The sequence below is a fragment of the Typopeltis vanoorti genome, chromosome 14 (genome assembly GCF_054136105.1).
Source record: "Typopeltis vanoorti isolate ZY-2024b chromosome 14, IOZ_Tvanoo_1.0, whole genome shotgun sequence".
Taxonomy (NCBI): Eukaryota; Metazoa; Arthropoda; class Arachnida; order Uropygi; family Thelyphonidae; genus Typopeltis; species Typopeltis vanoorti.
In genome coordinates this window covers 60,501,559-60,518,150 of record NC_143562.1, presented here as the reverse complement: position 1 = coordinate 60,518,150, position 16,592 = coordinate 60,501,559, and the positions used below count along the sequence as shown (strand labels likewise).

General features: G+C 36.5%; 1 protein-coding gene across 1 annotated transcript in view; it reads right to left on the bottom strand.

The window, feature by feature from the left end:
- Hgsnat (Heparan-alpha-glucosaminide N-acetyltransferase) overlaps window positions 1-16,592 on the bottom strand; it is a 267,748-nt gene that overhangs the window by 208,583 nt on the left and 42,573 nt on the right. Inside the window, exon 2 of the mRNA XM_090403589.1 lies at window positions 6,717-6,910. Coding sequence (XP_090259715.1) covers window positions 6,717-6,910 — 194 coding nt within the window. The remainder of the gene's footprint in view (window positions 1-6,716; window positions 6,911-16,592) is intronic.

Here is a 16,592-nt window from a genome sequence, read left to right as displayed (position 1 = left end):
ATTATGAACAAGAAGATACTGTCCAAACAGATCTTGGAGAAACTGAGTATTTCACAATAGGTAAAGGGGTGCAACAAGGATGTATTTTATCTCCATACCAGTTTAACTTGCAGTAAATACATTTTAAGAATGGCAGGGCTGGCTGGAGGAGTCTTCAGTTGGAATTAAAATTGGTAGAAAAAATATTAATAATTTGAGGTATGCAGATGGTACCACGTTGCTAGCAGAATGCAAAGAAGATTTTGGAGGAACTTCCTTTTTGTCTTTTTGAGGTTAAGTTTAAGACCATTTTAAAGTGCTAAATATGGTCTTAAACTTAACCTCAATAAGACAAAAGTAATAGCAACATGTGAACTTAATGATTTTGAAGTAGATGGGGAGAAAATGGAAGCAGTTAACAATTTTGTGCTCCTAGGATCCCGAATTGATAAAGCTGGCTATTGTACTGAAGAAGTTAGAAGATTATTACTCAGAAAGAAAGTAATGACAAATTTAAGCAAGATCTTTAAAGATATTAGCCTCGCAACAAAAATCAGAATCTTGAAAGCAATGGTATTCCCTGTGGTACTGTATGGATGTGAAAGTTGGACCCTGAGAAAGAGTGAAAGAAGGAAGATAGATGGATTTGAATTATGGGTTTGGAGACACTTATTAAGAATACCATGGACTGCAAAGCAAACCAATAAATCAGTGATAGATAGAATAAAGCCAGATTGCTCCCTCGAAGCTATGATCATCAAGCAAAAATTGTAATTCTTAGGACATATTATGCAAGCAAATGATAGTCTGGAGAAGATGATGATGCTTGCTAAAGTTGATGGAAGCAGGAGAAGAGGAAGACAAGAATTAGATGGGTGGATGGAGTTAAAGAAGCAACTGGAGTGCGCTTGGAAATTCTGAGACATGGTCAGGGACAGATCTGAATGGAGAATGTATGTTCATAGGATCATCAGGAGTCGAAAACAACTCAATGGAACATAACAACAACACAACCTATTATTTGGGCAAGGACAAACTCATAGCATTTGAAATAATAAGGACCTAGGAATAATAGTGCAGCCCAGTTTGGAATTTTCTAAACAGTGTAGTAAGGTAGGCAGAGTGCAAATGGGATTCTAGTGGTTAGACCTCAAACACTGTATTCATGTTTGCACTCCCTATCTTAGAGAAGAAAAAAAAAAAAAAATTATATATATATATATATATATATATCACATACGAGTGTGGTCTGAAAAGTTCTCGGCCTAACAATGAAAAAACGAATTTATAATTTCAAAATTATTTTTATTTTTTAAACATAATCTTCCTTAAGACTAATACATTTATTCCAGCAATGCTTCAGCGCCATTATCTCATCCCTGTAGTGGTTCTTAGTAAGATCTGCAAAATACTCCTCTACAGCTATCACCTCTTGATTCGAAGAAAAACCTTGACCAGTGAGGAAGAGTTTTAGTTTTGGGAAGATATGGAAGTCAGAGGGAGCCAAATCTGGGAAATAGGGTGGATGTTCCAACAATTCATAGCACAGATGATAGATCCCTTAATTTTCCCATTGCCAAAACACCTTTATGGGTGGGTGCATTGTCCTGATGAAAGATGATTTTTTCCTTCTACAAACCGAGTCTTTTCTTACGAATTTTTTCTTCTAGTCTGGTTAAAAGATTGGAATAACATTCTCCAGTTACTGCTTTACCCTTCTCAAGATAATTAATAAACAAAATGCCTTTAGCATTCCAAAACACTAATTACTTGACCTTTCCTGCTGATGGAACCGACTTTGTCTTCTTTGGTGCTGAACCGGCTTCTGTTTTGACTGCTGTTTGGATTCTGGTGTGTAATGGTGAATCCATGTCTCATCAATAGTAATAAATCGAAGTACAAAATCAGTTTTATTCTTGTTAAAATGCTCCAAGCACTGATTAGAGATTTTCATGTCAGTGTGTTTTTGATCTGCTGTGAGCAAGCATGGCACACATCTTGCACAAAACTTTTTCATTTGCATTTCTTCATGCAAAATATATCCTATACATTCTTTTGAAATGCCTATAGTCTCAACAATTTCACATACTTTGACTCGCTGGTCATCCAATACCATAACGTGCACTTGATCAATGATTTCTGTTGTTGTTACACTTTTTGGATGTCCTTCACGTGGATCATCTTCAAGGCTGGTACGGCCACGTTTAAACTCGGCAGCCCATTTCTTAATTGTCAAAAACAAAGGAGAAGAGTGCCCATAAACTTTTATGAACTTCAAATGAATTTCTTTTGCAGTTAAACCTTCTTTTACAAAGAATTTTATAACCGCACGATGCTCAATTTTATCCATTTCAAGGGATACAGACAACACTTTTGCTTCAGACAAAAAAAAATCTTGCCAATTGTGTTGCCATCTATGGTCAAGACCAAGAACTTTTAAAACCACCTTCGTACAGGGCAAGTAAGTATGACAAGCTTAGGAGATTGCTTGGATCTATGCCATGGCATGTGAAACTGCAAGGATTGGATGTTAGTGCATGAGAAATGGTAAAGGAGTGTTTGAGGGAAGTAATGGCAGACTGTGTTACTAAATCAGGAGAGTAAATCAAGCGGGAGTTAAATGGATGAATACCATCATTAAGCTGGAGATACAAAAAAAAAAAAGAAAAAGAAAAGAAAAATTTGTGATTTGTGGAGGGAATTCAAGAAGAAAGGTGACCAGTAGGCACATGAGCAGTACAAAGCACAGGTCAGAAGGATGGCAAGAAAGGCAAAAGTAGAGCATGAAAGGAAATTAGAAGTGCAGGCCAAAGATAATCCCAAAGAATTCTTTTGGTATTGCAAGGAAAAAAAAAGAATGTTCATGGCAGAATGATTTTAATGAATGCCGATGGTAGGGAAGTAACTGAATCAGGCAAAATAGTAGAATTACTAAGTGAATATGGAAGTTTTTTCACTTAGCTATGCTATCAATTATATATTTGTTTAATCCTTTATCCAAGTGTAAGCAAACAAAGTTTGCGCCTGAAGTATTTTCAAAACTGGGGCAACTCGTTGTAAAGGTGGGATAAGTTCTGATCGCTTGCCTTAGTATCTCTCATAATGCAAAGCACATCTCCTTGCGAACATGTATAATGCTATGTATTAAGGGAAGAGCCACTACCAAGACCAGTTTCGACCTTTATTGAGGTCTCATCAATGGGAGCCAGACCCAGAGGTGGTGATAATAAGGTGGAAGTAATGCAGAATTCATATCACCATATACCAGTTGCCAAAAGGCGTCAATACCTTATTATTAAAATTCTCTGGAAGTTTTTTCACTTGGCTATGCTACCAATTATATATTTGGTTTAATCCTTTACCCAGTACACTTGGATAAAGAGAAATGCAAAATGCGATACTGTATGGGGGCAACACAGAAAGAGAAAGGAGAATGATATAGCTGGTTCTTTGCGCTGGGAGTAACTAGTGAGCTGAATGCATTGCCTTAGCATTTTGTGAGTATAGAGACTTGTGAATGGTTTAAGACATGGTCGGGTGATCTTTTTGCATGAGAAAGATGTCCTACAATGAATCTTTTGAATCCTTGGATGTTTAATAATAATAATAATAATATAATCATTCGGCTTCCATTCCAGTGTGATCTGTGAAATGTTATTCAAAGTGATTTCTCCAAGGAAAATGATCACACTGTTTGGGTAATGAGACTAGAAAATCGACCTTCAGAGATAAATAATAATAAAAATAAGTCAGTATAGTGATTGGAATTAGAAGAGTGGTGAAGGCAGGAAATGAAAGCCACAATGAAGGTAAGGAAATCTTAAACCAAAGTAGATCATACAGGAGGATTCAAAATTTAGTAATCTCTGGCACAAAACATCAGATCTCCATGCCAGATAAAAGGGCAAACTAAACTATAATACACATTCTAACTTTTTTGTAGAAGGAACTGTGCTAAATTTAGTAATGATAGTTGAAGTGAAATGAGGTTGCAAAATGAGACTTGAAGTTCAGTAAAGAACAAGAGATCGGGTTTTGATACAAGAATGAGGTGGGGCATCACTACTGTTTATAGTGAAGTCTCAAATGCTAGTGAAGTGGACAAATAAGTGTTTTGTTTTTGCATAGCCTTTTTTGTAGGGGGGGGGGGGTAGTGGAGGTACTTTTTTTTAGCAATATTTTGATATTTTGTGGGAGAGTTTTTTTTGGAACTATAATGTCACTATTATTTACTACAGTGCCTCTCACATGGATGATGTTAATAACTTAACGAGAAAGGGCATACAGTGGAGAAGAATGGCTTGTGGACATGACTCCCACACAGAGAAAGCCTAGAATCCAATCTGTACATAAACCCAATGGTGTCCTCTGCATAATGCTATACTTGATTTCCCTCTAGGCACAATTTTACTGAGTAAAGGGTAGCAGCATCTGAATTAGTTGCCAGTCAGAACCCTCCTGATACTCTACTATCAGGTTGAGATCCTGTGTACTACCTAGGTGCCAACACACAAAACTGCTTTACTACTGTGTCCAAATGGAGGAAGTGTTGACTTATTTCTTAATTAATTACAGTATGTTGTGAATGCCCATTAAGGGTGTCACTCACTCTGCTGCATCAGCAGAGTGAGTGACACCCTTAATGGGCATTCACAACTTAATGAAAATGGGAGAAAGGCATCAGGTCCACTATCCCAAAGCAATATTCCAAGGCTGAATGGATTTGGGATTTACATATCTATATGGGTGAGCAGTAAAACACTTACTTTTTTGGAGACTAAAAAAAAAAAAAAAAAGATTGTTTTCCATATCTTTTCAGCCTTGTGTCATTCAAAGATGGTGACAGCTAGAAGAGTGGCTGTGGATCGAGAGTGGTAAACCCCCATACGGCTGGGGACTAATTAGTTGATGAGCCTCCAGGTAGTGAAGAAATTGGCTGTTAATAATCCGTCGGTGATTTTTGAGAGAAGTGAATTTAGAGTAGTTTGATGATGGTTTCACTGTTCAATTTTATCATTTGTTTCTGGAATGGACTAAATACAGCTTCTTTTCATGCCATATGACTAATAATACCAAAGAAGAAAAGATTAAAAACAAAATATAAAGGTGTTGATTCTGAATAACAATTTTTTATAATACTGATGACTGTTTTAATTTCTCTTTTTTTAAGTAAATGCTTATCCCTCATAATGATTTTGATATAAAGAGTGAAATGTAAGTAATTTTAAAGTAATTAAAGTTATTTAATCAAAACAGTAACTGAATAGGCTGCTAAATTTAACATAGCAAGCACTATCCAACCATTGTAAATTCTGATACAACAACAACAACAACATTAGGCAACTATCAAAAGTAGTCAAACATGATAGTTGTGCTGCAGAATAGCAATACCTGACATGACATTTTTTGTAGATGGCTGTCAGACTGACCCGTTAAAATAATAACCTGTAAAAATAATAATATTTGTATTATTATTCCTGACCTCCATTCAGTCATAACCAGTGGTGTAGCTAGAGCTTTTGCCACCCAGGGTGGCCCCTGAGTTTGTTGTCCGTCTCAACACACACCAAAAACACTACAAAAAGTCAAAACGACGTATAGGGAAATAAATTAAAACACTATGTTTATTTTTGAAGTAAAATTTTAACTTCAACATTCTAAAATGTTATTTTTCTTGCTTTTCTGTTAGCAAAATTGTCGATGACAATGGCAACGTCTATTTCATAGTAATGTAGGTAATTCTTAATCAATTTTAATTTAGAAAAACTCCTCTCACAACTAGCAACACTTACAGCAATTGTGAGGAAAATTCGCAGCAGTATTACAATATTTGGAACTGAGTTCTCAAGACTGTATTTTAGAATTAACTGCAAAAGTTCAAAAAGGTTCAAAGTGCCACCCAGGGGGGGACCGCCCCCTCTGCAATCCCCCTAGCTAAGCCACTAGTCATAACTCATTGTGGAAGGTCAACAAAAAGTCCATAATACCACTCCTTAAACCCATCCACCTTTGCACATTTACCTCCCTCTTAGGCAATGTATTTCACTTTTACCACTCTTCATGCAATAACTTACTACTTCCTTTTGCAATTTCCAGCGATGTCCCCTTGACCTTGTTCCTTCCCCTCTTCTACCATATGAAAAATCTCCCCAGTGTCAATTCAATAATAACCTTACAACAGCTTAAACTTCATTATAGCCCCACCATCTTCTATCCATCAAACTCTGTAGTATGCATGCCTTTGGTCAGTTCCCATTTATGCAATTATCATGCTGCATTTCACACCCTGCTGTATTCCAGTTGTTTCAACATGGGAAGTAACTCATGAAACAACTGGAATACAGAGAGTTACATGATATCTAACCTCCAAATATCAGACATAACAGCCAAAAATATCAATCATTCTAACATCTGTTATTTGTAGTTTTACTGAACGTCAAATCTTACCTAGCTAAAATGGAAAAGTCCAAAAGTCAATTATTTTGATGCCCTTTATTTGTAGTTTTGCTGATTATCTGAACATTTAACTTCTCTACCTTACATTGGAAAAGTACAAATATTTATCATTTCAATGTCCAATATTTGCCAATTTACCTTTTATCAAGCACTGAGACCCCTGCCCCATCTAACATCCTATAAGTAATTGACCTACTCTTCCCTCAAGGACCATGGGAATAGAATGTTATATAACTCACTGAAAATATTATCAAAGTGAATAAATAAAATTTAAAACTTACATTTTCACATTCCAATGACTGAGTTTCTAAATTCACAGTGAAGTTCAATGCTGAAAATACAACTAAGCATGCTTGATTTGTTCCCATAGATGGACAGGTTCCATTGCCGACTGGATGCATTGCATAAAGCTCTTGGATCCAAAAAAACTGACGAGAAAGTTCCCCTTGAAGTGAAGCAAACTGCAGTCCGCATGCTTAAAAAAACAAATAAAATAATAAATTGCAGAGTGTTATTATTCTCACTCACCCCCCACACACACCTCTCTCCCTCCTCTAAGGTGTACCTGGTTATTTCAGAATTGTTTCAGCAGGACAATAAATTCAGCAGTCAGGTAGAGAAGATACAGATGAATCACCCAGATCAAAGTAATATGAACTATGGAAAAGACCAGAACACATTTGAGGGTAGTTAGAGAGGGATGCTTGTACATGGAGTAAGACAGGCTGTGCAGTGTTAATGATAACTAAAGCCTATCACAGGGGAAAATGCTGGTCTTGAAATTCACGCTTGCTCTTGTTATCATTCAGGGAGTGAGAGGTGTGATTGAAGTCTGATTAGTGGAATAATGAATTACTGACCATTTAAAACTATATATTTAGAAATTTATGTACATTTAATCATATAAATACAACATTTATTTTACAAATGATATTCTATCTTTTTCAATTTAGCTACTTGAATACAAATTCTACCCTACAGTTCTTCTTCATGAACTGGTCAATAACATCATCATAAAAAGTTGGTTGTAACTTAATTTTCCCAAGCAACACACACACACTTATAAAGGCTGGATGAAGCTCACTGGCTAGAGCTACGTTGACTGCATATGGCCTGTGTTTAAGCAACAGAGTGAGACGACGTGAAATGGCTATGCGTGCACATGAAATCACAGTGCTGCTACAAGGATCTGGAAGCTCCTACAACCGAGTAAGCCAAGGTAGCTTTGAATAGACGAGCAAGCATTGGCCTTCGATACACAACACAAAGGTCAATTATTGCCATGCAAGCGTAAGATGTCTTCTGTCTACAAAAATAAAAGCCTAATTGGAATGCTTATAAATGCATGCATTTATTAACAAATAAATATTACTTCTTTCTCAATTAATGAGCTTGCACAGCAAGCATGGAGAATTCGCCCCTGGCCTATCATCAACTAAAACATGTTTAGGACATAAAAACTGACCACTCCTGAAGAGGCTCAACAGTATCTCAACAATAAGAATATAAGAAAGATGTTTCATAAAATGGGAAATAATTGTTATGGTAAAGAACAGAATCAATGAATTTTGGTACTTCTGGAATTACAGGAAATATTCTCCAAAAGACTGCATGGCAAAGGTAGTGAATTAAATGTAAGTAGTATGTGAAGTGACTGGTTTATATGGTTTGGACAAAATCCATTAACATTCATATTATGTAATCTTGACTGTTAAAAAGCAGCCTATTATCACATTCTAGAAAATTCTACATAGAGCTCCAGCCTGTATTAGTAATAATGCCTAAATTCTACATAGAGCTCCAGCCTGTATTAGTAATAATGCCTATGTTGTATGACACAGTTCTCAAAAATAATAATGTATAAACCTTGAATCAGCCTAAGAACACATTCTCAATACCACGGAATAAATCTGAAATATCCTGGAACAGAAAATCACAACCAAACAATCAAAACCAGATGAAAATAACCACATTCTATGAATAAATTAACTAATGAATTAATTAACTATAGGAAAAAACAGAAGAGAGAGAAAAAATGCCTAGGCATACATATACATATACAAAATAATTTTTATTGAAAGTCTACACAATACAGAGAGAGGTTTTCATTCCACAAACAGGAAACCAGCCAAATGAACACATGCAATTAATAGAAAGAATACATTAACATCATTATCCTTAGTTGCTTTGGCTGTAATCCCCAATAACAACACCCTGAGATGGACACATTTTGTATTAAATCTTGCAGTTTTTTCTGTTTCACTTACTGTCCCCCCCCATACATACATGGTAGAGGATGTTAATATTAAAATCATATTTTTATAAATTTTTATTGGCACTAGTTTCTAAACTTCAAATGTCATGCTCGACAGCTCTAACTTGGCATTTTATATAATATTGCTCTTTATGCTAAACTTTTCAGCAAATTTTTTCATTTTAGTTTCATATATCCCTTAATATCAATGTAATAGGTACTGTCCTATTACATACATAGATAAAGTAATTTAGTTTTTAATTTGCAATGTATAAATACTCACCATATGCAATACACCTGCTAATAATTCTTTCTGCAGTCTAAACATACAAATAACAGTGAGCTCATTTACCTTGGGACTTCAATATTCACAAACCAAAACAGTTCTGCTTCTCTAATTCCACTGATGAAGCTGAAGAAATGCTGAAGTATTTGCTGTAACACAAAGTCTCCATTTAACCACTAGAATACTAGAGAATTCTTTTCAAATTCACAATCCTGACCCTCTTCCTAACCGGCTTTCCTTCTTCCAGATATACTGTAAATGTCAGCTCTCTTCTTGCTAACACAGACTATAACTTTTCCATTTCCTTTTCTACAGAACTTTTGTCCCAAATATTGACCTAATTGGTAGAGTGAATGGCCACAGTGGAATTTTACACCTGTATTTAGGTCACTAAGGAATTTCACTGCCTGCTGTAAGACCACCAAGACCATCCTGCATACTGGCCTAAAGTGGCTTGAAAATAGTCCATGTTTGACCTCTAGAGCATGGTTTCTGGATGATCTAGGAACCCCTAGCCCATTGTGCTAATGTACTACATATTTTTGGGTGAGAGACACATAAAATGAAATAAATTGCTGGCCAAGTGTTTAATATCAACTCTCCAACCAACAAGCTGCAGATTTGAATCTCACCACAAGCATGGATGTTTGCGATTATTTTTAGGTTGGAGATGAATTTCATTACTCAGTGTAGATACCACTAATTGGAGGCCTGAAGTGGCAAAAAAGCTCATGTTTGGTCTCCAGAGCAGGGTTTCAGGACTATGTAAAAAATGAATGAAAAATAAATACCTACTTAAAAAGTTGACATCTTAATGCCATTTTGCCAGTTTCCTCTCTGGTTATTTATTTGTGTCATGCAGATAGTTTCCTCTTTTCAAATTTCTCTATGAATGCAAAAATACTCCGAAAAAAAATTCTTAGCCCACTCACAATATAAATGTACTATAGATTTACACACAAAAAAAAAAAAAAAAAACATTTGTACATGGATGACTTACATTATATCTATTCCTCCAATGTCTGATTACTGTTTCCACTCTCCAGATCCAAACACCTGGCTCCAACAGAATAACCAAAATATTTTTAATAAAGGTCTTCATCTCTGTTCCACCCAAAATCCCTGACATAGTACTATTCGAGCCTTATTTCTCCAATAAGTGTACAAGTTCAAGAAAAAAAAAAAATTCTTAGAATACACTGTGGACCAAATGTAAAAAAATATCAAATATCAACAAATATAAATCTAACAGCAAGAAGACCAAAATGCAGATGCTTGACTCACTCAAATGAGAGTTTAGCCTTCTTGTCTCTACTAAGATTACTAGGCACAACTTTTATTTGTGTCATACAGATGGTTTCCTCCCTTCATTTTCCTCTATGAATGCCAGTACACCCCAGGTCTCTCTACTTTTGCCAAGACTCTTCCTACATTAATGACTTTCTCTCACTAACCTCGAACTCTGATGATGGTACCCCATTCCTCATTTTAATTTGGAAAACCTCGTAGTGGTAAAATGATCCAAGCTTATAAGATCATTCATAACCTATCTCTTAAATAATGATCTATTGCATCTAATGATATTATTCTCCAGTGGGATAAGGACAATCTAGTTGGCTTTAATGCTACCAAATACAGCTGTCTTATTTCTCATAAGAAATATCTTGCTTCACCTCCCCACTACTAAAAACACACCAACTTCATCTACCCACCTACCAAACACAACATCCTTAGACTTGGTCCTCACCCTTCTAAAATCTTGTTATCCTTTTCTGCTTAATATACTACTATTGTATATCATTAGTACAGCTGCTAACACCATATGCTACCCAAATTATATTTTGAGGTTCTTAGATTTTAACATATTTTTGGTGTATCTTGTCTATATCCATTTGTGCTGTCTTTCAATAATGGCTACCACTTGTGGCATGTTCACATCCTGGAAATTAAAAATGCAACAGGTAAGAAACAAGGAATTGCATTTCTATATAAAATGTAGACCATGGGAATAGGTGGATGATATCATTATAAGCATATACCTGGTTTCAGTAACAATAGTGGTAGCATGTCATAAATAAGTGAGCGTTGGGGGGGGAGGAGAGAACCCATGATATTCTTCAAGATTTTATAGCATGCTATACTTGTTACATTTTTAATTTCCAGGATGTGAACATGTCACAGGTAAGAAACAAGGAATTGCATTTCTATATAAAATGTAGACCATGGGAACAGGTGGATGATATCAATATAAGCATATGCCTGGTTTCAGTAAAAATAGTGGTAGTATGTCATAAATAAGTAAGCATTAGCAGAGAGAGAGAGAGAGGGAGAGATACAGGTACCATGATCGAGGGTGAGGAAGATGAGCATGGCATGTATGTAGATATGGTATTAGTAAATATAGCAGATTTGGAAGATAGTGTTGATTGGGTAGGTGAATGTTGAGTGAGGGTAGGGTGCCTGGAGAGAGAGGAGTACTGAGAGAAGAAATGAAAAGTATGAAAAATAAGTTGAGAGGCTTGAAGAAAGAAATTAGGAAGGCAAATTGATGTCAAGCATTGAGAGTGGGAGTGAGAGAGATTTATGGAAATGATAGAGAGAATGGGAGAAGCAGGGAAAGAGAGGAAATGAGAGGACATTGAGATAGTGCGGTAAAACATATTCATAAACTTAACAAGGAATTGGAAGATGAGAGGAAGGCACATAAGTGTGAGAACAAGAAGAGAGAGGAAGGGATTAAAGTGAGCAAGGAATAAACAGTTCAGTGGGAGGTGTGATGTATGGAGATTTAATGATTTGTGAATTTAATGATTAATGAAATGTGATAGAAGAGTGTTTGCTTGGGGTAACGACACAGTGTCTCACTCTCTATCACTGGTGAGTGAGTGTGTCTCGTGCTCACTCACTATATGGTAATTAAGCAAAGTAAAACTTCAAATGAGATGATAGTGATAGGAATCAAATGATTTGAAAGGTAGCATAAACCAAGAAGTGAGAGATCTGAGGTCAATGTTAGAGGTGTGCAGCAGAAGAGTGTGAGAGGTAAAATAGTGAATGGATTACCCAGATATGATAATGAAGAGTTGAGAAGAAGAGTGCAATAATAAATGGAATGACAACATGAATGTGTCAAAGGAGAGGTTTGGATTATGTGGATGTCTGGGGGGGGGGGGAATTGTTGCTCTCTGAGAAAATGAGAGTTGGGGAATGGACACAGAATTGCCAGGGAGGATGGTGGCAGAGTTGGCCTCTTGTAGGGTAGTCACTTGGGAGATGGAAGAATGTGTTGTATACTGAAGAGTCAAATAAAGTCTGAGGAGAATAACAGTACTTACAGGAATAGTGATAATGCACTGATGCTCCATTATACAAATGTCAAGAGTATCAAGAATAAAGAGAATGAACTAATGACATTAATAGCCTTGGCCTGTCCAAAGACTGTTGAAATCACTGACAGAAAAGGATGTCTTGACAAGAATAGAAGTAAAGGAATATAGCATATTTTGGTAGAATAGGAAGGGTAAATGAGATGGTAGAGTATTATTTATGATAATGATGAATCGTGTCCTCTGAGAGTGTAGAATTTGAAGGGAAATAGTATTAATGGTTTTGAAAGTGTATGGAGTGAGATGGAGATGGTAGGAACAGAATATTTAGTGGATTATCGTTAGAGACCAGGGAACAGAGGGAAGAAGAGCAAGAGATATTTAGGCAGTTGTTTGGCAAGTGAAAAACAGGTGATTATTATGGAATAATTTTAACTACTACTACTTTTAGCTATTTCCTCTTCCCAATTTTTGGGAAGAGGAAATAGCTTATAGTAAGTAAGGGAATAGAATTTCTGGAAATCTTGAGGAACATGTAGTAGAGGGAACACAAAGTTCAAGAGTTTTGCTTTTGATCCCAGCATCAGAGGATCTGATTGTAATTGAGATATAATTCTTGTCCCCAGCTGGGGGGGGGGGGGGGAGAAAGTGATCATCATGTAGTCTTGGCTTGGAAAATGAATAGACATGCAGAAGTATCGAGGAGAAAGGCATTTATGTGGAATTATAAGGGAGGTGATTAAAATAATCTTGGAAATCAGTTTGGGGCAGTTCCATGGATGGAAGAATTAAAAAGGAGAGAAATCATCAATGCATGGAAACTAATGAAGAAATATTTATTAGCAGCAATGGCAAGCTGTATACCTAAAGATAATACGTTTTGGTGTAAAGTGAATGAAATGAAATCAACCAGGAATTCAACTACACATGAAAAGAAAGTTATGGAAAAAATATAAAGCGAGTGGGTGAAGTGCAGTTGCATGAGGAATATAAGACTCATTGAAGGAAAGTGACTGGTATGGTAGGAACACAAAATTGTAATATAAGAGGAAATTAGCCCTGCAAACCAAGGAAAATCCTAAGGACTTCTTTCATTATGTGGCTGGTGGAAGGAGAAATGACTACAGAAGAATGACACTTTTAAATGAAAATGAAGGTCAAGTGATCAATGTAGGTGACATAGTGAAGTTGTTTAATGATCATTTTATTGGGGTATTTCATCCTGGAAAAGTAATTTTAATACTAGAGTGATGGAGAAGAGCTCAAAGTTTAGAATTACATGAGGGGAATATGTTTTGAATATTAAGTACTCTGGATGTCAATAAGGCAATATGACTGGATGGAATTTCACATGTTTTAAGAGAATGTGCTAAGGAATTACCAGCTGCAAAGATCTGGCTTTTTAATGAAAGTCTGGCTGCAAGAAAGGTGCCCAAGAAGTGGAGATAGTTCCATTGCTTAAGGGTGGTGGTAAAATGGATGTATCAAACTATAGATTAATTTGGTATTTCGTCTGTAATTATTAAATTTATGCAAAAATTAATGAGAGACTGAGGGGAGCTCTAGTTTTTTCAGTAATTTGCATGTCTTTATAATAAAGTAAAAGCTGTTCAAAACAAAAAGGCATATACTGCCTTTTATTTATTTTTTTTTATTTTATTTTACAAAAGAATTTATTAGGGAACCACATGATAAGCTGATATTTAAGTTGCAGTATATGGGTTTAGATATCAGGTTAGTGAACTAGATTGGATATCTGATAGATAACAGAGAGCTGTTTGTCTATAAGAGAACAGTAACAAGGAAGTAGGTCACAAATGAGGTATCACAGGGCTCAGTACTAGGACCACTACTGTTTATTCTTTATGTCAATGCTATTGTCAGTTGATTGCATGAGGATATTTTGCAGATGATGTGAAGCTGTGAAGGGTTATAAGTAATAGTGCCGATGTGCTGGGCAGATGGGCAAGGAATGGGGGAATGTCAGTTTAATGCAACTAAATGTGAGATCTTGAAATTTGGGATCCACCAATGGGAGGTTGCATACTCTGTTGGTGAAACTATATTAGAGAAAGTGGAGATATCAAGTGATCTTGGAGTGGTTACTGATAGAAATGTGAAGTTTAGGGTACATATTGCAAAAGTGGTGAAGGTAATCCAGAGAAGGATGTTGAGCAGAGATATAGGAGTGGTGATTCCATTGTATAAAGCCCTGATCAGACCACACCTGGATTACTGTGCTCAGATCTGGTCACCAGGATCTGAAGTGGAATAAATTAACCTTGGAGAGGGGTCAGAGGCAGATAATGAAAATTATATTAGAACTGTACAGTGTTAATTATGAGGAGACAGACTAAGGGCACGTAGACTACAGAATTTGATGGATAGAAGACAAAGAGAACTGAAACAACTGAGACATTTAAGCTGTTGAGAAGTAATTATTATTAGTATTATGGGCTACTCCAAGGAGTCCTTAGACTCATCGAGGGAGGCCCTAAACATCATGTCAAGAACTATCCAACATTTGTTTTGAACTCATTCACAGTCATAGCACCCACAACAGACTCTGGCAACCTGTTCCACTCATTCACTATTCTCCAAGCAAAAAACTAGTTCTAACACCCTTGCTAACTACACTCTCACTCAGTTTCCATGGATGGCCTCTAGTTTTCACACCACCAGACCAGACCTGTTCTGAAAAATTTCTTTTGAATTCATCTTGTAAAAAATCCTCAATAATTTGTATCTCAATCATATCACTCCTTTTCTGCCTATCAACCAGTTTCTGTAATCCACAAATCTTCAACCTGTTCTCGTAAGGTTCCAAAGACCTGCTACCGTCTTGGTCACTCGCCTCTGGAACCTCTCCACCTCCTCCTCATCACCAAGAAAATCTGGTGCCCAGATCTGCATGCAGTAGTCAAGATGGGATCTTATCAAGGCTCAATAAAGAGGAACAATAACCTGCTTGTCTCTGCTAATCAAAGTATTGTTCAGTAACCAAGTAATCTGATGAGGTGATTTAGCCATTTTTGCTCTAAAATTTAACTTCCTATCCATTAACACTCCCAAGTCTATGGCTTCATCAATTTCCTGGAGTACAGTTCCACCAATGTGGTATACAGCTGGTAATCTTTTCACCCCAAAATGCATAACCTTACACTTTGCCACATTAAACTGACATCCATTCTCCTTTGCCAGTTGGCTAATCTATCCAAATCATCCTGCAAAATTTTGACATCATATGTATTAACTACTGCTCTACCCAACTTGCATCATCAGAATATAACTGAACAGTTCCGCTCAGATTCTTTCCTATATCATTAATGTGCAAATTAAACAGTAATGGTCCAAGAACAGAATCCTGCGGCATGCCACTAGTCACAGGCCTTCTTTTGGATTCTACTCCTGAATAAACTACTCTCTGATATCTCTCCATCAACCACCCTCCTATCCATTTCACCAACCGTATATCCATCCCCATGTGCTGCAGTTTAATGATTATAATTCCATGTGGTATCCTGTCAGAGGCTTTTGAAAGTCCAGCAGTATCAATGTAAATCCATTATCTTTATCCAACTCAGTATGGTAAAACAATGAGAAGGAGCAAGGACAAGGGACCATCCTTGGAAGTTGCAGATGGAAGTACTGAGCAAGAGCATGAGAGTGTCTCTTTTGCATGGAGGATGGCTGGACCATAGAATGCATTGCCTGATAAGACAGTGAGGGTGGTGGATGGGTAGAATAGGTTGCTAGAAGTGGTTGTGAGTGTTTCCATCAGTGAATGAGTTTCAGGAGTAGTATGATACTTGTGTTTTCTAAGATGGACCTTGCTTATCACGATGAGTCTTATGGCTCCATGGAGATCTTGAATAAGAATAATAATAATAAAAAACTTTCATCATTAGATGCATGCTCAAATACAGGTGCTCTCCTAACATTTGCAGGACTCTAGGCAAGAGTACAAATTAGAGGTCCATTATACCATGTCAAAATATTTAAAAGTTATAAATCAAGATAAAAAAACTATTAAATAAAATTTGTTCTATCCTCCTACCTTGAGAAATATACCATCATAACAATAAAATTGAGCCTCCATAGCTCAGTCAGTATAGACAAAGCCCTTTGGTTAGAAAGACCTGGTTCAATTCCCACCAGTAATATGAGGAACCTTTAACTGGTCTCTTTTGACTAAAGGTGAGTTAGCCAGTCTCATACGGAGATAGATGTTTTTCTCCCAGAAACTCAGGTTTTTCATCCCTCAAAACAGACAAACTGACCAGTAGAACAC